At 43.8% G+C, this 23880-nt stretch overlaps 1 protein-coding gene across 1 annotated transcript in view; it reads left to right on the plus strand.

The window, feature by feature from the left end:
- The window catches only part of NRXN3 (neurexin 3), a 1635269-nt gene that overhangs the window by 1372462 nt on the left and 238927 nt on the right, over window positions 1-23880 (plus strand). The window contains exon 18 of the mRNA XM_015418345.1: window positions 20530-20701. Coding sequence (XP_015273831.1) covers window positions 20530-20701 — 172 coding nt within the window. The remainder of the gene's footprint in view (window positions 1-20529; window positions 20702-23880) is intronic.

The raw sequence follows: 23880 nt of genomic DNA on the forward strand, positions 1-23880 counted from the left end.
AAGGATTTGTTTAGCATTCTTATTGAATTTTTTAAAAAACCCCCTACAAAACAGACCATATTTTTTGATGTGTTTTCTGGTTCACTTCTCAGTTTATACCAAAGGCTGTTGCATTTTCTTTGCACTCCAGGTTAGCATTTGCTAAAGAGAAAAGCTAACAGGCATTCCGTTTGATTAGGTCACAGCTCCAGACACTTTAAAAATCAGCTGAAGAGGGCTTTGAAACTCAGCCGGCTGCGCGCTCGAGCCAACAAGCTGGCTCCCTCTTCCTAGGCAGTGCTTCATGACAAGGGTGAGCCTGCTGTAGCATCTCCAACCATTAATTAGGGCTCTTATACCAGCACTCAGAAAGCCCTCAAGGCCAAACCAGGACCTCCTTCTCACTTCCTCATTATGACAGTCGTATTCCTGCAGCCCTCAGAGAGATAAAAGTTTATTTGACACAGAGACAGCTGGTAATACAATGTGGACTGTATGATGTAGACCTGGTAGGTTTTTCACTTGCACAAGGGAGCCATGTCTCAGGACTTCAGGAATTTTAGTTTAGCTCGCAGGTTGTGCTGCTATAGCTTCAAAACCACAGTATTGTAGCTGCTTAGATGTCCACATGTGCAAAGGAGGATGGCATCCATATACCTGCCAGAGTGGTGTAGATGAAGGAAGTTCATCCAATGATATTTTTCTTACCACAGCCAGTCGGACCTGCCAGCATTCTTGTCCGGCTATTAATAGTAGAGGAGTCCTGCCTTCTTTGTAGCAGATAATCCCAAACACCGCAATAATAGATAAGAGCCATAGCTATAGGCGATGAGAACCAGTTCAGGGAGAAAGAACATAAGGTAGTGGCTAGAATACTGGACTAGGAGCTTGGGAGGCCCAGGCTGCAATCCCTACTCTGCCATGGAAGCTCACCTGGGACACAACTTGGTGATATGGAATCCCCAGTGATATCCTGGGGATACTGAGCCATTTTAAAGCAGGCATCCTCTTATTTTAAAACTGCTGGGGGGGGAGCAATCCTGCTTGGGACCACAGTGCATGGTGAGTAGCATTTTTTTCAAAGCCAAAGAATGCCTGTTGTAAATTGCCATGCCATCCTCAGGTTGTTCCTGGGGATGCCATATCTTTAGGGTGGCCAGCTCTTGGTTGGGGAGTTCCTGGAGGTTTAGGGGTAGATCCTGGGGAGTGTGGGGTTTGGGGAGGGGAAGGACCTCAGTGGGGTATGATTCTGTAGCATCCCTTTCAAAGTAGTCATTTTCTCCAGGGGGACGAGTCTCAGTAAACTGTAGACCAGCTGTAATCCTGGGAGACCTGCAGCTACCACCTGGAGACAGGAAACCCTACAAATCATCTAGTTCTGCTTTTAGTGACCTTAGGTCAGTGACTTTCTTTCAGCCTAGCCTGCCTCCCAAGTTTATTGTGAGGACAAAATGCAGGAGAGGAGAATGTTGTAAGCGGCTTTGGGCATAAAATTAGGGTCTAAATATCTAAATGAATAACATAAATTTCAGACCCATTCCTGCCCCTGCCCCAGTTTTCATTGTTTTTTAGATAAAGATTGTAACTCTTTCATAGGAAGAGTCAGAAATGCGTCTGAAGTCAAGAGTGGGCTATGTGAGAGTGAGTGAGCTGAAACTGGACCCAGGAAAGGAGGGGTTGCTTATAGTATATTCTGTTCACAAAATTATTTACAGCTGAATTTTGCCACTGCATCTGATTTGTCTGTCCAGCATGGCACATCAAAATGGTCTCAACTATGCTTTCCCCCACTCCCCACATTTTGTAGCCTCTGATGCAAATGCAAATGCAAGTACTTTTTTTCAGGAATAGCATATGACTAGCATTCATTCAGTCCGACACATATGAAATTTGATATTGAATAGTATAGTAAAATGCATATCCACATATGCATTTTTAAGCAAAATGCCTGCACAAAATTTTTTACAGAGATAAGTGGAAGATCTGAGGAACGGCTTGCCTACGTGCAGATAATTGGTGTTATTATCTGATTTTAATAATGCTCTTTTAGTTGTTTTGTTGGCAGCCCTGATTGGGCAGAAAGGCAGGATGTGAATTTTGTAAATAAATAAATAAGACAAAGGAATGACAGGATGAATCTAGAGAAAGTTGCTGATCCCTAGTTTTTTATAGTTGTGAGCTGAGAACCCCCAAAATTAGTGGTTCTACCTGGTAAGGATGTTATCACATTCACTGTGGTATACGAGGTTTGCATCTTGGATGTTCATTTGATGATCAGATGGTAATGGTGACTAAGACTGATGTCCACCAGTTTGGATTGTCTTCCACCAACTCATTTTCGGATGACAAATGTTGCTTACTGCAAGCCCTGTTGTCTTCTTCGGCCCTGTTCACACGAGGCGTTTTGGGCCGGGAGAGGGACGGATCGGGGCTGCATCAAATGGGCGCGATCACACAGCAACATCTGGCAATCGTGCCGTGGCCGTCCCCGATCCGTCCGCCCGCCCAAAACATGCATCAAAGAAGAACCACCTACCAAATGCAGCCGTGGGATCGCCGACGTGTCTTTTCGCCGGCGCATCCCCTGCCCCCTGCTGTACTGCGCATGCTCGAGCATGCACAGTTTGGCAGCCTCCCCCTCCCACTCATCTTTTCCTCCCCGGCATCTGATCATGCCGGGGAGCAACGGCGCGCGGCTAACGGGATCCGTGGGATCCCGCCACGGCGTTTCTTTTTTGGCACGGCTTTTAAAAGCCACACTTTGCCCCATGTTTTCCCTGCCGTGTGGCAGGGGCCTTCATTTGCTTGTCGTAATGAAGTTGTCCTTGAAGATGACTTAGATACTGCAACTAGTGCAGAGTGTTGTAGAACATTATCTAGTACCACTCTGAGGTACGTACCAGTCTTAGAAGAACTTCATTGGCTTCCCATTTGTTTCTGGAGCACTTTCAGGGTGTTACTTTGAACCTTTGAAGCCTGCCATATTTGAAGGAAAGTCTTCCCCCCTCACCTTCATGTCATGAAATCCAATGAGGATGTCCTGCTTCTGGTTCTACCACCAAGGGAGGCAAAATTTATCTAAGCAAAGAGCAATGTGCCTTCCATTGCACAGATCTCTCTTCCGAGGGAAATATCCCACTGTGATTAACTCTTTAAGTGCAGCATTAAAAAAACCCAACTTCTGCCAGGCTTTTGAAGTTATTGATTCCCCCCCCCCTTATTTGTTTTCCATTTTCTGTGAGCTTTATTGTGTTGGATTGTTACTAATTTTATAGTCTGCATTTTTAAACTGAATTTATAATTGTAGTGCAGATCTTGTGCAAGCAGAAACACAAGTGGGGGATACAATAAGTTTGACTTAGCATAATCAGCTACCACAGAATATCTATTGCATTTCTGCTTGTGCTGCAACTAACCCAGAGGCTTTAGGTGGTAGATTTTGGGGTGCAGCAGGCTCCCTCTCCCTGAACACTCTCCCTTTGCCCTTGTTGCCACCCTCCAGTCATTGGCCAGAGTACCTCGATCCCCAGGCATCTTTAAAAGCAGTGTAGCCAAGCCACACATTCCCAGCAGGGCTTCTTGAACTCTCAGAAGACACAAGAGTTTGGTGAGCCCTACTGGACATGCTGTGACTGCTGTGTTTTGTTCAAAGAGGAGGAGAATGATGAAAGAAGGAAGAAGGGTGGGGAAGGGGGTGGCAAGGGGAGGTTGGCTAGAATCTGTACCCCTTGTTGTGCCACCACTGGGAACAAGTATGTGAAAAATAAAGCAGACAAGATGGCTGAATGGTAGAAGAGGAAGTAAGGACAATTCAACATGAATTGATGTGGGTGGGTATCAGTTTGTTCTTCAGATGCGTTTCAGTTATTCAGATTCATAGTATTACTGTATGCATTGTTCAAAAAACTGAGAGTTATTTTGACTGACTTGTATTGTCTGTGGCACTCTACAAGTAGTGAGAACCAAGGGTATGAGTATTCATCAGGCTGTGAACTGTACTTTGAAAATGATGTACAGTCTAGACAAACAAGGAACCTCAATTTTTGTCTTTGTAGCCTATTAGAGTCCTCCTGCTTGATGGATGAAGAGTAGGGTTGATAACTGCCTCAAGGGGAAAGTGCCCCGTTCCTTGAACAGAGGTTTAATTATATAGTATTTGCCATATGATGTTCTTTACTGCCATGCCATGAAAAGCTCTAGTTGCACATTTCCACACATTAAGCCTATGGTAAAGGGATGGGACATTTTTCACCAGGCCTGGTGGCAACCCTAGTAAGGAGACAGTGGATAAAATTTGCTATTGTATTGTCATGCACAGACACAGACACACAGAGAGATTTGCCATGGTGGGACATCAGTTATATATTTAAAATATTTCTATCTTACTTGTCAATCAAAACTGGGGGAACGGTTGTATGACTCAATCAGCACAGAACAGTAGGGGAAAAATAAAATAATATATAGTAAACTCAATATATCCAAAAGCAGAGTACCAATAACAATCTATTTTAAAAAGATTCTGAAACTAGCAACCCTTTAAAAAAAGGATTAAGAATATCATGGTAGAAAAACCATCTGGGCAGGCAACAAAAGATCAAAGCTAACAAGCCAGCACGTAACTAACAAAAAGAACAGTAAGAGGGAAGCTTGGGGAAACCTAGGGAAACAAATATGTTTTCATGGGGTGCTCAACATTCAGACATCTCAACACGAGGCAAATGGTTAAAGGGAGGGCCTTCCACGTTTGTGGTGCCATGGCAACAGAGGCACTGCTTCTTGTGACAGCCTCAAATAAAAGAGGGAAATGATGTACAGTCTCAAATAAAGTTTGTAACTGGTGCTGCGGATCCCATGAGAGATGCCAGCAAAGATCCTGACACTGATATTTCCTTTTGTAGCAATGTACACAGTAGTCAGTAGTCATGTAAACACGACCCTAGGGAAGAAGCCCTGTGTTTCCTGTCCTGCCCACAGATGTACATCACCAGCTAGCCAGCAAAAACCTTGGCTGCTCTCACTGACGCCATGGCAACAGGGATTCCAGCACTGTTCTTCATCAGCATGCTTCTGGCATCTTCTACCCTTTACCCCCTTGGAGCCATGTTACAATAAAATGTATTGGCCCAGTGAGGCAAAGGTACAAAATTTCAGAGCCAAGGTTTCCCACCTTTTAACCTGACACTTGAAGACAGGATTGCCCAACAAGCAGACTTCTCCTGTGTTTAGAGGAGGGTGGGAAGAGAATCTGTGGCAATACTAAGAAACATGGTGATAAATGGAGGCAAATATTCTTGTTTGCAAGCCGATTTTTCCAATGCTGCTACCTTAAGAGGGCATTTCGTTCTCATCCCTGACTTGTTGCTCATATGACAGGTTGTAAGATGACAGTTCTTGGAAATTGTTCCTTTTGTTAACTAAATTGCAGGCTGCACAGTGGGCAAGAGGGAGCAGAAAGGCAGTGTTGACTGAAAGCCAAGCTACCCAGAAAGTAACATGTACACTTCACATTCAATAGTGTGCATGGTGCCATTAGCACCATTACCATGTGATAATTAGAAATGTCCTCGGGATCAGCAAGTTGAAATTGCGCCCATGAACCTGGCTACCCTGCTGTTAAAGCACACGAATACAGAAGCTTCCCTGTTCACCTGTCCATTGTATGGGGGCCTGGGGAAGACTCAGGGTCTCTTCATGCATTATGGAGCAGACATGGCCCCTCTCAGCATCCTGTGCAAGGGCCACATAGGACTTACAGGTTCTCTTCATTCCCAAAGGATCACAACTGCATGGAAATGGGGTTTCACCCTTACCCTTGTGCCATTTTTGGCCTACAGTGGTCTTGGAGGTTCACTATCGGAGGTACATTATTATTAGCAAACCGTATTTCATTGTATCTTCTGAGCGTATCTAAGCTGGAAATGCCAATGTAGGAATGTTATAATAAGATATGGCTTATTAATCAGTATTTATGTGGAAAAACAGTTCCTTTCATGCATACTTTATATTTCCACAAGAGGAATATGTGCCTATGGCAGCATAACAAATGATTTAATTTTTTCCCCATTTTTAAAAAATTTCAAAACTGCAAATTGTTTGCTGTGAGATCTTCAGTATTCATCACATGTACTTGGGAAACAGTTCGCAGCTTTGGATTCAACTTTTCAGTGCATTTGGAAATAATCCCTTAATGAACTACCAACTCCTGACCATGACCTGGCAGCTGGGATGGTACCGTAGCACAGTGGTAGAGCATCTGCTTTGCATGCAGATGGTCCCAGATCCAGTCCCCGGTGTCTCTAATTGAAATTATCTCATGTACCAGGTGATGGGGAAATCCCTCTGCCTGAGATCATCCTTTCTGCCAGCCAGAATAGATAATGATAATGGAAAGTGCCATCAAGTCACAGCTGATTTACGGCGACCCTGTAGGGTTTTCAAGGCAAGACACATTTGGAGGTGGTTTGCCATTGTCTGCCTCCATGTCACAGCCCTGGTATTCTTTGGAGGTCTCCCATCCGAGTACTAGCCAGAGCTGACCCTGCTTATCTTCCGCTATACAGGTCAGAGCACAATAGATAATAATGACCTCGATAGACTCAGTAGAAGGAAGCTGATTGTGTACACTGTACATGATCATTTGTCTAAGCCTAATGCAAAGCGGTAGATCAAGTATATTAAGTCACAGAGTGATTATACTCATTCCAGGACATTAGAGAACCTCGCCTGATTAATGATATCAGGACTGTGGAATTATTTTCTGTGTAATAATGTAAAAAACGGTTTTCTTTCTTTTTATTGCATGTGAGGAAGTAAGCTTTGATTTACAAAAGCTCCTACTGGAAGAAATATTAGTCTTTGAGGCATTGCTGGAGTTCTGTTATATTTTGCTACAGTAGACTAATACAGCTACCCCACTAGTGGAACCATCTGACCAAGAATAATACGACATTCCTGAAGAGGAGAAACTATTTCACAAGATTTGCATTTTGATGTCAATCTAAGGTTATGTTTGATTAAGCCTCACTCAGAGCCTCATAAAAATAGTGGGGTAGGGAGATCCTGAATTACATCTTCCATAGGTTACTAATTAAGTAAGAAAATAGCTATCTGCAGGAGAACTCTGTAGAGAAAAATTGAACACCCAGTTCCCTTCGGAATCTCAAAGTAAAAGAGGCCCCTGGGGAGTCTTCCTTCCCTTTCTTTTTCTCCTTGGCCAGATTTCCAAACGAGAGTTTTATGGCTCAGACATGGATTCATTACTCTTTGTGCCACCAGACCTGTGGACTGGAAGAGAGAACTGCAGGCATTTAATACCAGGATAAAGCACCATAGAACAGAATCCTCTTGATCCTGGGAGTCAGATGATCCAGGAGATCTAGTACTGCTACCTGCCTGAGTTCTATTACACCCCATTAGTCTGAGCAGTTCAACCCCAGGTTGCTCCTGTGTCTTTGCAGACTATAAGTCTCTCTGTTTCTCACCAGTTGCTATGTTCTACATCTGGCTCTGTGTTTTGCATATGCTGGTTCTCACACTATTCACCCCTATTGTATCTGATTAGACCAGGGATGCTCAACTCCCCCTCTGTTCAAGAAGAAGTGCCCCACTGGAGCAAACCAGTGGTCCATCTAGTCCAGCATCCTGTCTCACAGAGTGGCCACCCAGTGCCTCTGGACACAGAGGCCAAGACATTCCCTGGTGTTGCCTCCTGGCTCTGGGATTCAGAGATTTAGTGCCTCTGAATGTGGAGGTTCCCCTCAACCACCATGGCTAGTAGAAATTGATAGACATATTTTCCATGAATCTATCTTTTAAAGCTGTTTATTCCTGTGGCCATCACTACATCCTCTGGCAGTGAAGTCTACATTTTAATTTCTCTCCATGTAAAGTAGTATTTCCTTGTGTTTGTACTGCGGTGCCCATCAGCTTAATTGGATGCCTTCTAGTATTTTGGGAGAGGGAGAGAAGAAAATTATCTCTGTCAACTCTGTTTAGATTAGTTTCTTTGCATACCCTCAAACAGTTCAAATAAATAAATAAAATTCTATTGCTCCAAAATAAGGTCATGCAAATTGGTGGGTGGATCTGGGGCTAGGATTCTACCCCCCCCCCATAAATACAAGTATAGGTTTCCCGCTTTTGTGGGGCACCTCATGCCCCTTGCTGGCTGTTCCAGTTTTATGGTGGGAGAAAAAAGAAGGCAGTGGGGGCAATCACTGGAGCTGGTGGCACTCTGGCCTTTGGTCAAAAGTCCAGTTTTATGGTGGGAGAAAAAAGAAGGAAGTGGGGGGGGCAATCACTGGAGCTGGTGACACTCTGGCCTTTGGTCAAAACTCCATGATTAAAGCATATAGTTTTGGCCAAATGCTAGTGTCAGCAGCGATGTGATGATGTTACTTCCAGTTGCACCAGAAGTGATAATCATCACATCACCAGTGACATCAGTACATTGCTGGTGAGGATAGGCCCCTCACTGGTGAGTCTCCCTCTGGTTGCCAGCCTTGTGCTGGCAATCCCAATGGGATTCATGGAATTGTTCTTGTGGGTTTCTGTTGTATCATGCAACAGAGTACAACTAAAGTTTAAAACAAGGTTTATTCTGAAGCCTGAACAGGGATAACAATTGGGGTGCCAAGCCCCTGGCCAGGGTGTGGGATTCCCTGTGCTGAGCTTCTGTTGCCCACTGCTTTTCCAAGTGGTGGGGAGACATTTTTTTAAAGGCAGTATCACCAGGGTAATTAATTAATTAATTATTGTATGGCATTGTGTGTAGTATAACCAGGAGATCCTTGTCTGGCAGCCAGAAGTTCTAGCACTTTAGTGTTATGCGCCACTAGATGGCAAGCTAGACTTGTTTTTAAGGCAAGAGATAATTCAGAGGTGGTTTGCTGTTGCCTGCCTCTGTGTCACACCCCTGGTATTCCTTGGAGGTCACCCTTCCAATTCCTAACCATGGCTGACCCTGCTTAGCTCTCGAGATCTTACGAGATCAGGCTAGCCTGGGCTATCCAAGTCAGGGTGGGTAGCTCTAGTAATAGCCAGTTTTACCATGGAGTTTACCATACGTTTTAATTAATTAATTATTTGCCATAGCATTCCTGGGAATTCCTATACCTACCTGCTGTCACTTCTGGGATTTCCTTGGAAGTGATATCACACTGGTGTTGTAGCCCCCCCCCCATGGTGTTGTAGCCCCCCAACCATCTCATGGGTTGCCTGGCAACCCTAATAACAATTTCTGCTTCAGCCAGTAAGCCAAACTAAGCCTAGACTAAATTCCTACTTTCTACTTCCTGTTTCATGCCATGTTATACTATATCTCCCAGCAGGGTCTTTGGTTTACAACTACTACTGTATCTAAGAAAACCACAGTTTATTGCTGGATACGTTTGTCATGTGAAAGCATCTCTCATCACCATCCAGGTTCTAGTTAAACATGAGTCATTACCATTAGTCTGATGCTCCATGTACCTAGGCAACATTGTGTGTGTGGGGGGGGGTAGAGACAGAAGGAGAGATTCATACCAAGTACATAAATAAACTCATGCAAAGCATCTCTTTCCGACCCACTGAGTATCATGACAACTCTAAATCCAAGGGCAGGCACCATTTGACCTCTGCATTTTGTTCTCTGTCTCTCTCTTTTAATATTAAAATGGTTAGCACAGCAGCTGGGATTGACGATTCAAAGAACTGGCATGGCATTCATGTGTGGCATTTAGTAAGTGCTTGACCCTAGCCAGGCCAACCTCACCAGATGTCATTTGTTCCGCCAACAAGCTGCTCCAGATTTCTGCACAGGAATGGAAACTGTACAGTAGCCTTTCCCCTAATGCCAACTTCAACGCTGAATATCAGGAATTGCACTACGGTCCCACGAGCAAGGGGAAAAGGCATGGGGATGGAGTAGCCAATCTGTTAGACACACTTATTACCAATATTACTACCCTGCTTTGTGCTTTTCTTTGCAACTGGCCGTGCTCATTCCTTCTCTTCCTAGCGCTGTTCTCTTGCCAGCATATGCTGCCACTTCGGTCCTTCATTTGCACGGAATGGGATTGAAAGCTCATTAGAACCGTTTGTCAGTCTTCTCTGCTTTTAAAAAAAAATTACCTCCATATTTTTGCAGTGGCCAACAGTTAAAATCCAAGAAAACTGAAATTAGAAATCAAATCGATATCAAAGCAATTCACGGAAACAATCATCATATTTCATTTCAAGATTCTGGGTGGGACTGAGACTGGCTTCTCCTCCTAGCTGATTATGAGAATAGGCTCCATGACCTGCAACACTGTCATGACATCAAAGGGGCCACGGTCTAGCAAATGACCCTCAGAGTATTTAGGAATTTAGTGAAAAATGCAAACATACCCAAACAATTAAAATTTGCCTTAATGAAAAAGTATAGTGGCAAAAAATCATCCGGTGACTAATGAAATCCTTATAGTTTGATTTCGTGTTGCTGTGCAGAGGAGCTGGTGTTCAGAGCATCACTTCTTCTTCTACTAGGCTTGCCAGTCCCCAGGTCAGGGCGGGGGTTCCCTTGGTTTTTGGGGCTTCTCCCTGCCATTGGCCAGCTGACTGGTGGGGGAAACCCCACCAACAAACAGCCACGGCCCTGTGTGACTCCCCCGACATGATGACATCAGCCAGAAGTGACATCATCACACCAGGGACGTCACACAGGATGCTCTGGTTTAAGGACATAACTCTATGTTTTTAAGCCGGTTTTATCATAGAGTTTTGCCCTTAAACCAGAGCGTCCCCACATGACATCCCTGGCATGATGACATCACTTCCAGGTGATGTCATCACATTGGGGACATCATGGAATGCCCCTCAAATCCTCCCGCTGGAGTGACAAGGGGACTTGGCAACCCTATGTTCTACCTTAACAAAATGTGTCTGGGGTTTCTTCTGCAATGGGAATATTGATTTATTTCCTTCATCTCTACCCCACCTTTCTCCTCAAAGGGGACCCAAAGAAGCTTGCATCATTCTCCTGCCCTCCATTTTATTGTATGTGTTATCCTGCGTACTGCTGATTCTGTGTGTTGTTCTAATGGTGTATGAATGAAACTGTCCGATCTGGCAAGAATCCCCGTATTTATTGTTCAGTCAAGGTTCTATATCTTTTATCCAGGTGGAGATGAGAAACCTTTTATCCAGGTGGAGAGAGCCAGTTTGGTGTAGTGGTTGTGTGGACTCTAATCTGGGAGAACCGGGTTTGATTCCCCACTCCTCCACTTGCACCTGCTGATGTGACCTTGGGTCAGTCAAAAGCTCTGGCACAGCTGTTCCTGAAAGAGCAGTTTGTGTCAGAGTTCTCTCAGCCTCACCCACCTCACAGGATGTCTGTTGTGGGGAGGGGAAGGGAAAGGAGTTTGTAAGCCGCTCTGAGACTCCAAGTGAAGGGCGGGGTATAAATCTCTTCTTCTTTTCTTTTTTGGCAAGAAGCAATGATTGATCTGTTTGGTGCACTGAAATGGGTTGATTAGATGCTGTGATAGGTTCATGTTCCTGCATTTTTTCATCCATCAGTCGTTCCCTTCAATCACCTGACCATTTTGGTTGATTTTTTTCCCCCTCTCAGAACCCCACTCTCTTCTCAATATCTGTCTGATAATAAAATGTCTGGCCGCGAATGCAGTCTCCCAGCTGTGGTCCTGCACTCATCCTCTGTGGCACTAGATTGCTTTATAAGATTTCTCGCAGGCATGTGCTTAATTTTGCCCCTGGACAGATGTTTGGATGCAACACAGATCTCCTGCCATCCACAGAGACATCCTGCAATTGTGCTGACCGCCTTGATCAAGATGCCTAACAGTTAAAACATTATGTGATGCCTGCCATGCCGCCTCTAACTATAAGCTTGGTTCTGTTTTAGGCAACTGCTAGTTCAGCTGCTGTCAGCTTCAATTGCTGGGAATAGTTGGATGGTACTTTAATGCCCTCCCAAAGGCATTCTGAGATGAGTGATATTTTCTCCAGCTAAGCAGGTTTACCAGTTGCACTGTTGCATCTGGTATTGTCCAGTCCAATAGCAGTGATTCTATAGTTGTTGTGGTACCAGAACCAGTGGTCGTGGTCAGGAGAAGGAACAGCAGCTTGAACTGAGATCACAGATAGAATCCTTCTTTTTTCTGAAAGTTCTCCGGCCCTGGGAGGCAGTCTGGCACCACTTCCTGTTATGAACCTCCCAGATCTGCTGCACTCTCTCCATCTAGGAAACATCTTAGTTAAAAGAGGCCATCTGGGTGTTCTCCTGAACTGCCAAGCTCTTGGTCTGCCTGCCTGTCACTTGGTTGCCCACCTGTTGTTGGCAAGTGTATATGAGAGTAATGGTGGTGATGTCCCTGTATAGCAGGAGATTTCTTGGAACTGGCCTCTCTTCCCCACTGCTGCTTCTCGGGCCAACAGGGGAAATACTGGGGGGGGGAGGGGGGAGGACTTGCCAGCATCAGAACAACATGCCACTTCGCTTCTGGTACAAAACTGAAAGGGACATCATAATGTCATGCCCACTTTCCAGGATTAGCTTAAACTCCATGATTTATCCTAGAACACTGGCATGCCATATAGAGGTTGCCATCCCCCCCAATGGGGATAGGGAATGCCCTGACGCAGGCCCCGTCCCCATGTCACCAATCAGCTGGCTGGCAGTGGGACTTACAAACAGTGTGGCAGCCTACACCAAGATCTCAGCATCACTGCCAGCAACACAGCAACATCATTTCCACTGCACACTGGAAGGGACATCATCACATTGCCAGTGATGCAGGAAAGCTCTGGTATTTGGGCAAAAACTCTTTGGTAAAATGGCTTCTACTATAGAGTTTTTGCCCAAATACCAAAGCATCCCCATGTCGCTGGCAACATGATGACATTACTTTGGATGTGTGCTGGAAGAGATGTCACCACATTGTCAGTGATGACATTGAGATGCTGGTGTAGTCCTTCCCTGCTGCCAGTAAGTCCCCCCACCCCACCCTAGTTACCTGGCAACCCTAGTACAGACATCACTTCCAGTTTTCTGTGGGAAGTGATGTGGCACATTGTGCAAACAGCAGTGTGACTGGTCCCCACTGCCATGATCTTCTGGCATGCAAGAGAATGAGCAATCTCTAAGAGTTGTCCTACGTTATTAACAGAATTTGGTGAGCAAGTCCCACTGTACTGTAGCACTTCAAACAGCAAACGAGAAGAATTGCAAGTTCAAGAAGTGCCCTACATATTTAAAAAAACTACCATATCATAGAGGGTTGCAGTTGTTGTTTTTCTCCCTTGCATTTCTATATTAATTGGAGTTCTCATGCATGGGAAAATGCTTACATTATATACATTTATTTAAAGCATTTCTATCCCAATTTATGTCCTTGGACTCATTGCAACACATCACATGTGTGATTCCTTTCCCCTATTTGCATTTTGAAGTGATGCAGTGTAGCAAGAGCACATAATTTGGCTGACCATGCGGCTCAGCACCTAGTTTACAAAATATGTACTGTCCTCATTCAAGCACTGGAATGACAACCCTATGAGTTAGCTCATTCATAATATAAATGGGGAGCTTAAGCTAAAATATTTGCTCAGTGGATATATGGCTAAGCTGGGAGGATTGGAAACCAAATAGCTAGGAAGGATAGCTTTCAGCCTTAGAGGAAGTTACTGCAGAATGCCAACACAACCTCTGATTACCTGCCATATGGCATGAAGGCCAGTTGCCAGGAAGTCCAGAGAGTGTGTGACTGCAATAGAATTTGGCTGTAGTAAAGATTATAGTTTGAAGAGACTTACCTAAACGGCTAGAAATGCAAAAGACAGCTTTATGATCTAGCTCTTTTTTTTGGGGGGGGGATATTATACGGCATGGATATCTCATCCTTCCTCATGACTAGGGTGAGGAAAGCAAGTCTCAGTTCATGGAGAACAATGTTATTGTAACATAAAAAGCAGAAAATATCTCTGACAGCATGTCCCTATGCAGTTACTCCAGTCCAAGTCCCTTGATTTCAGTAGACTTAAACTGAAGTGGGATTTAAAACTGGAGTAACTCTGCACTGTAAATGATTTATCAGTTGAGCAAAACTTGTCCTATAGTAAGCTTTATGTTAACAGATAACTAATTTCATAATTGCTATAAAATCGCACCTTTATAGAATTCTGAGTGAAATGGGAGGTTCCTTCTCAAATTAAATCCTTAAGGAATGTCAAAAAAAGGAGAAAATAATTTTTGTAAAACCAGTGGAATCCCGAGATTGTAACCAAATCTTGCCTGAAGAGATATTCAAAACAGCTTCAGAAGAGTGTCCTCAGATGAAACATTGGGGGAATTTTGAGGGAAACCTGGAATCTGAAATTTCTCTGGGTTATTTCACACAGCACCAGCCAGTTGGTTACTTTAAACCCTGGTGGCAATCCTTACAACTAAAGATTTACCTGTGAAAGAATTTCCTTCAAAGAATCCAGGGAAGAATAAATGCTTTCCCCATCTAATTTTATTCTTATTATAATAACTCTAGACATCTACACATGATGTTTCTAACAGTGAAATCAATGGCCATAGAGCAAGTGTGAGCACAAACACCCAGCCACTCATGATGACTGGTTGGTGAGCACAGAACCTATGGATGTAGCCTCCATTCCCATGTTTCTGACCATGAAGAGAGAGCCTGTGCACATAAGTTCCTATGCACGTACACTATGTTCATGAGCCATCATGTATCAGGGGATGGGGCCAGTGCACTCCTGCCGGCTTCTTCTCTATGCATGTTAATTTCAACATGCATAAAGTCATGTGTTGAAGGCTCGAATCTAGCTGGTCAGAATGCAAGAGAATGTCAAGGTCAGCCAGAGAGCTCCACATAGCTAAGGTGGCATTTTATTTATGTATTTATTTATTTATGTATAGTATATTTATCCCGCCCTCCCCGCGAGCAGGCTCAGGGCACTTACATCACTTGGCACAATGTTCCAAGTGCATATAAAACAAAACCAATTAAAACAGTCAAACCAATTTACAATTGGAGGTTTAAAGATCTCATTTGAGCCCAAATCCCCCAGTCCTTCCTTAGTTCATCACTCTAAACCATACAGAGGTGAGAAGCCTCATATGATTTCTCCTCCCCTTAACATATCCTAAGTCTTTCATGCTAGATCATGCATGGCTGTGATTAACATGCTATCAGTTCCTCTGATCGTTACCATTTGTTATGGCATAATTACATGGGTCCAATAAGCTTAAAGATCTCATCCACTGTGTCACAATGAAAGTCCTTCATCTAGTACAGTGGTGGCGAACCTATGGCATGGGTGCCAGAGGTGGCACTCAGAGCCCTCTCTGTGGGCACGCGTGCCATTACCCCAGCCAGGCCCAGACCATCATTAAAGTGTTGAATTCTCTGCCAAATAATTTTAAGTAAATGAAAGCATTTGGGATTGCTTTCCTCACTTTGTTTGGATCATCTTAAGTTAATGTATGAGTTTTTTTTTTCTAAAGTAAAACCTCAGTATTCAGGTTCAATTGCCATGTTGGCACTTTGCGATAAATACGTGGGTTTTGGGTCGCAGTTTGGGCACTCGGTCTCTAAAAGGTTCACCATCACTGATCTAGTACATGCATTTGATTTTGACTGCTGAAACTTAAGCTTGCACTTGGGTAATAGAAATGAGATTTTGCTCACCTGTGGATCTTTTGCCAGCTGTTTGAGAACACCTTTTTAAAAATCTTGGTATCATTTGACCTTCAGTGCATTTGGGTAACCTTTTTCTGTCAAAGTTTATCAACTTGTAATTTGTTTATGCTGATGAAGGATGAATACTGCAGGAAGGGATTTACCTGGGAGAAGGGGATTGGCTGAGGCATGGCCACTGAGATTGTTTTTGTTTCTGGGACTAAGACGATCAAGCTGTTCGCTCAGCTTCTGCTCTTGGAAATGAGTTTCGGGACAAGAAGCAAAGGGCTTCACAGCTGTTGTAGAATCCAAACAGAAGCAGGGAAATGAAGCTACATTTTTTTAACCCTAATTTATAAATAATAGAATTGCTGGGAGCTCACTGCAGGTATCATTGCTGTAATGTGGCCACTAGCGATGCCGATGTGTTGTTGATCAAAGATGTGGCCAGAGCTCATCATTTCTCTCCGATTTTGCCTCTTTTCAGGTAGGTTTTGCTGCTCCTCCACACTCTCCAAAAGTAGCTAAAACATTTATCTAAGCTCTGCATTCCTGTCCTTCCATAGACTACATTCAAGTAGGCACCTGCCCAGGAAGACCCTAGAGGCAAAGAGTCTGAATCTTTGACTTTTCCAAATCAATAGGGGGAGAAATTCAGCTGAGCTTCAGAGTGACAAACGTTCGCATAAACTGTTCAATATGGTGTTGAATAGCAACTTCTGCTGCAGAACATCTAGAATGTATGTTGCAGTGCTGAGCGTGGTGACCCCAGACTTCAGAAAGAGAGAACGTGCAACTTAGCTAATAGAGTGGTATATATTTTCAACACTACAGAAATTTCAAAGGGAAAAAAAAACCCTATAGTGCTTTTACCAAAAGACTTCTGGGGTGAGAAGGACCATGTATGTGGGAACAACAGTACATATTTTAAAGGATAAAAGGAGGTCAAAAAAGCAAAACTAAAAAGGCTGTTCTCTTCCTTAAGTGATGATAAGGATGCTAGAATGTGCATACAAATGTGGGTGAACAGAGATCTTAAACATAGGGGAGGTGTGTCTAAGACAGTATGTATGTTACAGTGGTGTACAGTGTGTTGTGTTTGGGTAGAGTGCTGGACTAGGAAGCCCTGGGTTCAAATCTCTGTCTGCCCAGAAGATCACTGGATGGCCTGGGGCCTTACAGTCACAGATCTGTAGGTAGGGTTCTGCACAGCATCAAACCCATCAATTTGGCATGCGTATGGGCACATGGATTCACTCACAGGAGTCTGGCAGCCCTAGCTTTTCTGTGCACATTCCCTTGTTTTCCCAGTTTTCTGTTGGCACTCATGTAAGCCATTCTGGCTGTCCAAGCTGGCTGTCGCAACATTGCTATTCAATTTGATATTGTTTTATTTGATGCTTGGAGGCTTTTGAATGGAGGAAGGAACTGCGTGTGGGAGTGGGGGGGGGAATCAAGCCCAGTTTGTTTGAGATCATGAATCAGATGCTCACTTCCATGCTCGGTCTTATCTTTCAGTCATTTCTATTCTCAGCCTAATTTATATAAAAAGATTATGCAAATTCTGACAATCTAAGGCACTTTTGATCTCAGTCCAACACAACTATATTTTATTACAGCTTTCACAAGTTATGAATCACTAATCCAAATCCCATCCACCACATATTTTCACCTTCCAGTCCCTTGCTTCTGTAGACATAAGCAGGCAACAAGCTTCCCGCCCTCACTGAGTCACTGGTACATTGTTATGGGGAGGGGAATTTCTTTTTTCAGAGTTCACTAGATTGATTCCTCTTATTCTCTTTGTTCTGTTTTTTTTTAAATAGGGAAATCAATGAGCCCTTTTTGTAACTTCAGCACTTGCACATGTAGCAGGAGGCTAGGAGGGCTTGGGAAGACACTGCTTGCCTCTGAGCATCTACAATCCTGAAATTTTGCAGAACTTAATTTCCTGCCCCTCCTCTCTTCAAATACCTGTTCGATCAAAATGAAGATGATTAAAAACAGATTTCCAATTTAGCAAAAATGAAACAGATTGCTGGATTTCAGGAAGAAATTGGGTAAAGGTGTTAAGAGAATTTCTATCAAAAATTATGATCTGGATCCTGACTACATTTTCCAGCGACAGAATGGAGCTTTCCTGCCTTCTTCCTCCCGCAGCAGCCCACAAAATGCTCTCCAGAAAATGCTGTTCCTGAGTGGGAGGGGGCCATGAGGAATGGCTTGTGGGGGGGGGTTCTGTGGGAAGGGGGAATGGCTGGAAATTGGTTCCTTGGGAAGGGGGAATTGGTGGAAATTGCCAGTTTAATCTGGATCCAACCCTATGACATCATGAGGTGCTAAATGTTATCAGTTTAAAAGTCCCTGTATGATAAATAAATATTAATACTTATGGAATGGACACTGAAAATATAATGTGGCAATGGGTAGCAGTCTCAGGCTGGGGTGATTCAACTTTTTTTTTTCTTGTTTTGGGGCCCCTCATATTGTGAGGTCCTAAAATGTAGTTTCTCTAGCTTATTGCTAATCTATCTCTATCCATATGTATCAGTTCGGGCTTGATGCATCAGCACTTGGGCCGGCTGAGTTTCTCTTCTGATCTTTTATTGTTTTACTATTCACAAGAAAGCAACAGGTTCTATAACAGGAGTGGCTAAATCAAGCTGTTCTGTCTCTTGCAGTGCAATCTGTCACTCGAATATAAACATTGATTTTGAAAGCTGGGCTTCAGCTGCAGTAACAGCATAGGAGCACATCGATAGTTACTGAGTGAGGGCTGCTGCCTTCCATTTGCAGCACCCATGCTACAGACACATGAAGCTGTCTCATACAGAGTCAGACCACTGCCTACTTTGACTGGCAGCAGCTCTCCAGGAACTCCGGCAGAGATCTTTCACATGGCCTGCTACCTGATCCTTGTACCTGGAGATGGCAGGGATAGGACCTGGAGCCTTTGGCATGCAAAACAGAGGCTCTTCTTCTGAGCCACAGCCTCATTGTCAGGTGGCCCTGTCATAGTTCTGGAATGTGGAGGGATACCCTCCCTCTCGTTCTCAGCTCTATCCTGCTCAGCTACTGTGTGCTATCTTATGCTTGACCTTGTAGATGTTCCAGCTGCAGTTTCCACGGCTGGGAAAGTTAATGGCTTTTCTGCTATGCCTGCTTGCTTTGCTGTGCGCATGAGATATATCCATTGGTTCATGCTTACAAGGGGAATGTTTGATTTCACTATAAGTCAGAGGCCCTAGTACTGATGGCCATTCCTGACACAAGCTGTACGTGTGTTATTTAGTACTGGATCCACTAATAAACAGTTATCTTCTTATGAAGCCCTGTGTGGTGTGACCTGACTAAGGAGCCTGACACTCATATCTGTCACTGGAAAGAGCTCAAGTGATAGTCATCTAGGGTTGCCAACTCTGGGTTAGGAAATTCCTGGAGATTTGGGGGTGGAGCCTGGGGAGGGTGAAGTTTGAGGAAGGGAGGGAGCTCAGCAGGAATATATTGCTATAGAGATAGTTGTAATTCCAGAAGATCTTATTCTGATGAAATATTGTTATGACTTCCCCATCTACAAGATCTTGCAGTCAGGGCTTTTTTGTGTGTGTGATGGTACCCACTGGTACTGAGGACCAGCTCCTTTTTTCAGGATTCTCACACGTCCTGAACCTCATGCATCAGCCCAGCCCTCTCAGCCAGAGAGAGTGGATCCTCAGGAAACCTAATGGGGATCTGCAGAGGAAGGGGGATTGTTTAAAATTGGTGAGACCTTATATATGAGTACTGGCACTTAAAAAGAAAAGAAAAGCACTGCTTATGGTGAACCCAAACACAGTACTAAAAGTTGTCACCCTGAATGACCTGCCATTAAACTGAACTATTCATAGTCTGTGGGACACCAGCCAGAATTCTCCTTTTAAAAATATAAGAGAAGAAAGGAGGGCCTACGATACTGATGGGGGGTGAATCCCATATCACCCCATTGCTGAGCCAGCAAGGCTCCAGACCCCACCACCCAACAGTGAGCATGGCAGCCAACATCCACTGCCACCGCGCCTGGGCCAGCAGCAGCTGCTGGTATCTGCTGCTGCAGTGTTGAACCTGGAGTGGCTACCAGAATCCACTGCCACACTCAGGCCCAGAACGGCTGCTGGCATCCTCATTTCTCGATGCTGGGCCCTCAGTGGCTCCCGGCATCCTCTGCTGCGGTTGGGCCTGCAGTAGCTGCCAGCATCCTCCACCACTGGGCCTAGAGCAGCAGCCAGCATCCTCTTCCACTGTGGCAGCCCACTGAAGCGGTTTCCTTACGTGCCTTGTCTGTGCATGTGCAGACAACACAATTTTATTTTTTAGGGATTTAAACCCCCTTATCTATTTTATTTTTGTTTTAAGATTTTTCTGCAAACCTTGTGAGTGCCCCAAGTGTGCAAAAAATATGTTGAGCCTCTGCGTGGCCCCAATCCACAGATTTAGCTATCCTCAGAGGAGGGTCACACGTGGCTAATAGTATATCCATTATTTCCATCCCACAATTTTTGGATCACAATTGGTACAATCCTGTAATCCCCATCCCTTATTTCCAGTTTCTGTCTTATCTGCCCAAATTAATAAGTAATGGGCAGTGGCTATAGTGCTGGGTTTGGACAGGTGGACCTGGATTCAAGTTAAATCTAATTGAACACTCAGTCATGACTGTCAGTAGATGACTCTGGGGAAGTCATAATTTCTCACTTCTTTCTCACTTCAGTGATGATCAATCAGTGAAGCTCTTCCCTAAATACATATGTGCATGTATTTGAGTAATCCATAAGTTTCTTTCCAGGTTTCCTTGACTGTACTGGTTTCAAGTCTTCTTGTTTTGTTTGTTTCTATGCAGGAGCAAGGCAAGATCGGTGTGGTCTTCAACATTGGCACTGTAGATATCTCCATCAAAGAAGAGAGCACCCCCGTGAATGATGGCAAATATCATGTTGTGCGCTTTACACGAAACGGTGGCAATGCAACGCTTCAGGTGGATGGATGGCCAGTGAACGAACATTATCCTTCAGGTAAATGTCTGAATGGGAATTCTGCCTCTCTTAAACCAACTGCTAACCTTACCCTTTAAAAATAGGAACTACTTTAGTGAATTGGTGAGTAGTGGACAAACGTTCACAGTTCCATCTGCAGGAATGAAGAGCAGAACTGACTCTGGTTCAATGTAAGGAAGCTGAATTCATGTTCACTGTGTTGGCAAACAAGGTATTATGCTCAGTGTCCCTTGTTCAGGAAGAGGCATGGTGTGCAAAAGAGATGTATGTTGTTTGTAAGCAACCATGCCGATCGTGTTTGGGAGCCTCTGGGTATAATCTGATTCTGCAGAGAGTGAACAGACTGCAACCCACAATTGGCACACTTTGGAGTAGTCCTGTCATTTTTCATGGAAAGTGAGGGAGAATCCTTTGAAGTACATTGTTGTGTAGTACAGCCAAAATGATTCAGCAACCTTTTTAATTTTATGGCTTTCATGATTGAAAATTGGTTGAGTGAACAGACTGCAACCCACAATTGGCACACTTTGGAGTAGTCCTGTCATTTTTCATGGAAGGTGAGGGAGAATCCTTTGAAGTACATTGTTGTGGAGTTCAGCCAAAATGATTCAGCAACCTTTTTAATTTTATGGCTTTCATAATTGAAAATTGGTTGAGACACAGAGAGGGAGGGAAGGAGGGGCTGCAACCCCCATGGTATAAAGCTCACAGGATCATGGCTATTTTGGATTATGAGTAAATGGTTGTTCTTTTTCTTTCTCCTAAAGACAGCTACCTCTTAGGGAATTGCAATCACTTGTTTATTTGACTTAGAGTATCTATTCCCTGCTTTGCTCTCCGGAAGGACCCAAAGCAGCTTACAGCAGTATAAAAATACAATCAAATACAATTTAAATAAAACAAAACATAACAAACTGTATCTTGGGCCAGTTCTGGATCTAATGGGTCAGCTCATTTAAGGTGACAGGATATGAGTCAATGGGCTAAGAACAAACAGCTGTTTGGCTCTTGCCTTTTGGCCACCTCCAAGGGTTCACTCCTCTAGCCACACCCAAACTTTATTCCTGGAGAAAGAAGAAACAAACAGAAGCACAGGTCAGATGTTACAGATTGCAGCAATGGTCTTCCCAGGCTTCCCTCCCTTCTCATAACTGTACTCTTTGTTGGGAATTTGTATATCCCTAACTTCAGTGGGAAACAGATACAGAAGGCAGTTGTGCCTGACAATGTTAGAATGAAACCAGACATTATATCTGATAGCAGCCGGGTTGCTAGTGTTCTGCTGGGGAAGGGTGGGAGCCTCCCAGTGGTCTTTGGATCTGCGGCTCAGGATTAATGGCCAGGGTGCCATTCCCCTCCTTTCTGCAGTCACTGAACATTTTCTGCCTATACATTGAGATTCTGTATTATTAATTTTCGTCTCCAATCAACTAGTTGGTTAACCGATTGAAATAGCACAGCTGACTGGTTAAACAAAACAGTTTAAGGGGTTGACACTGCTAAAGGAAGAACTGGTGAAATCGTAAACAATGAATAGATCTTCTGTTTTTACTAGTAAGTATACCCTTTTGTCTCCCTTCATAATTTGTGTTCATGGTTGAAAACCAAAGGAGTAGGCAATACAATGAAGAGTAGGTTAAAATAAGTGGTCTTAGAAAGGAGTAACTCTGCTTAGGATGGCACTGTAAAACTTCAGTGTGTGTTATGCAGTTTCTGGCAGTGTAGCACTACATTCCTAAGCAAAGCTATATCCATCTAAGCCTATTCAATGAACTTAGAAGGGTCTAACTCTGCTTAGGATAGCACTATAGGATTAATTCATGATCCACTAAATGTTGTTATGGCGTTTGGAAGAAGTGTATAAAAGTTGCTGTGTCGTATTTCCTCTGTAATTACTGGCAGTGTAGCACTACATTCCTAAGCAGAGCTATATCCATCTAAGCCCATTCAATGAACTTAGAAGGGTCTAACTGCTTAGGATAGCACTGTAGGATTAATTCATGATCCACTAAATGTCGTTATGGCATTTGGAAGAAGTGTATAAAAGTTGCTGTGTCGTATTTCCTCTGTAATTAAAACAGAGTAATTTGGTAGTGGGTTTTCTACAAAGCCATGCTCTTGGTTGACCCTCCAAAGTTGCACTGCATCCATTGACGTCAGTGGTCTTCAACAGCTGTAACTCTGCTGAGGACTGAATGGTTGGCCAGCCTAAATGGTCTGGTTTGTCTCAAGGTACAATGGTTGTTGCAAACACAATGTACACAGAATCAGTGTGGAATAAGATCCTCTAAAAGAGCCCTATTGAGTAATGAACTTTTCAGCCATCCAAAATTTGGCAAGCTGGATTTTTATAATTTGTAAAGAGTTGGCAGCCATGAAGTCCATTCCACATTGGGCCACTACTAAGGATATAATTCAACAACTATCCCATCAAATATTGCATAGACAAGCAATTTGGATCATTTAAATTGGAACACTAGGGTCCACTGTATCAGTTTCTGAATTTTGTAAATATAAATGTGCAGTTAAAGAGCCTGAAAGTCTTTCTTTATTAGATATTAACTAGGAATGTCAGCCTCCAGGTGGGACCTGGGGATGTCCCAGAATTATAGCTCATCTCCAGACTACAGAGATCAGTTCCCCTGGAGAAAATGGATGCTTTGTAGGGTGGACTCTGTGGCATTGTACCCCACTGAGGACCCTGTCCTTTCCAGGCTCTATCCCTAGATTGCCAAACATTTCACAACCTGGATCTGGCAACCTCAGTCTAAGACCTTGGAGACCTGCTGTCAGTCTGAGTAGACAATACTGATCCTGATGGAACAGTAGTCTGATTTAGTATAAGGCAGCTTTATGTGTTCATGTGTAGTATACAGCCTATAGATCGCATTCAGATATCACAAACCAACCACAGATTGTTCATGAGCAGCATGTAGCAACATCCCTGCACTTTCATGGCATAGTTGAAGACTTCGTAGTTTGTTGTTTAAAAAAAACCACATGCCCCTATGATTCCTTGTGACACTTGGATTCAAACCGGGATTAAACCATAGTTTGCCTGGTTACTGGGCATGTAGTTTGTTTCTGATGTCCAAATCCAGAAACTTGGCCTTTTAAATACACCACCACTTTAGATTTCAGCCCATCATTCCCATGACAGCCATTCCTCTGACTGAGAAGTTGTTGGAGGAGAAAAT

The sequence above is a fragment of the Gekko japonicus genome, unplaced genomic scaffold (genome assembly GCF_001447785.1).
Source record: "Gekko japonicus isolate JY-2015 unplaced genomic scaffold, Gekko_japonicus_V1.1 scaffold3, whole genome shotgun sequence".
NCBI lineage: Eukaryota > Metazoa > Chordata > Lepidosauria > Squamata > Gekkonidae > Gekko > Gekko japonicus.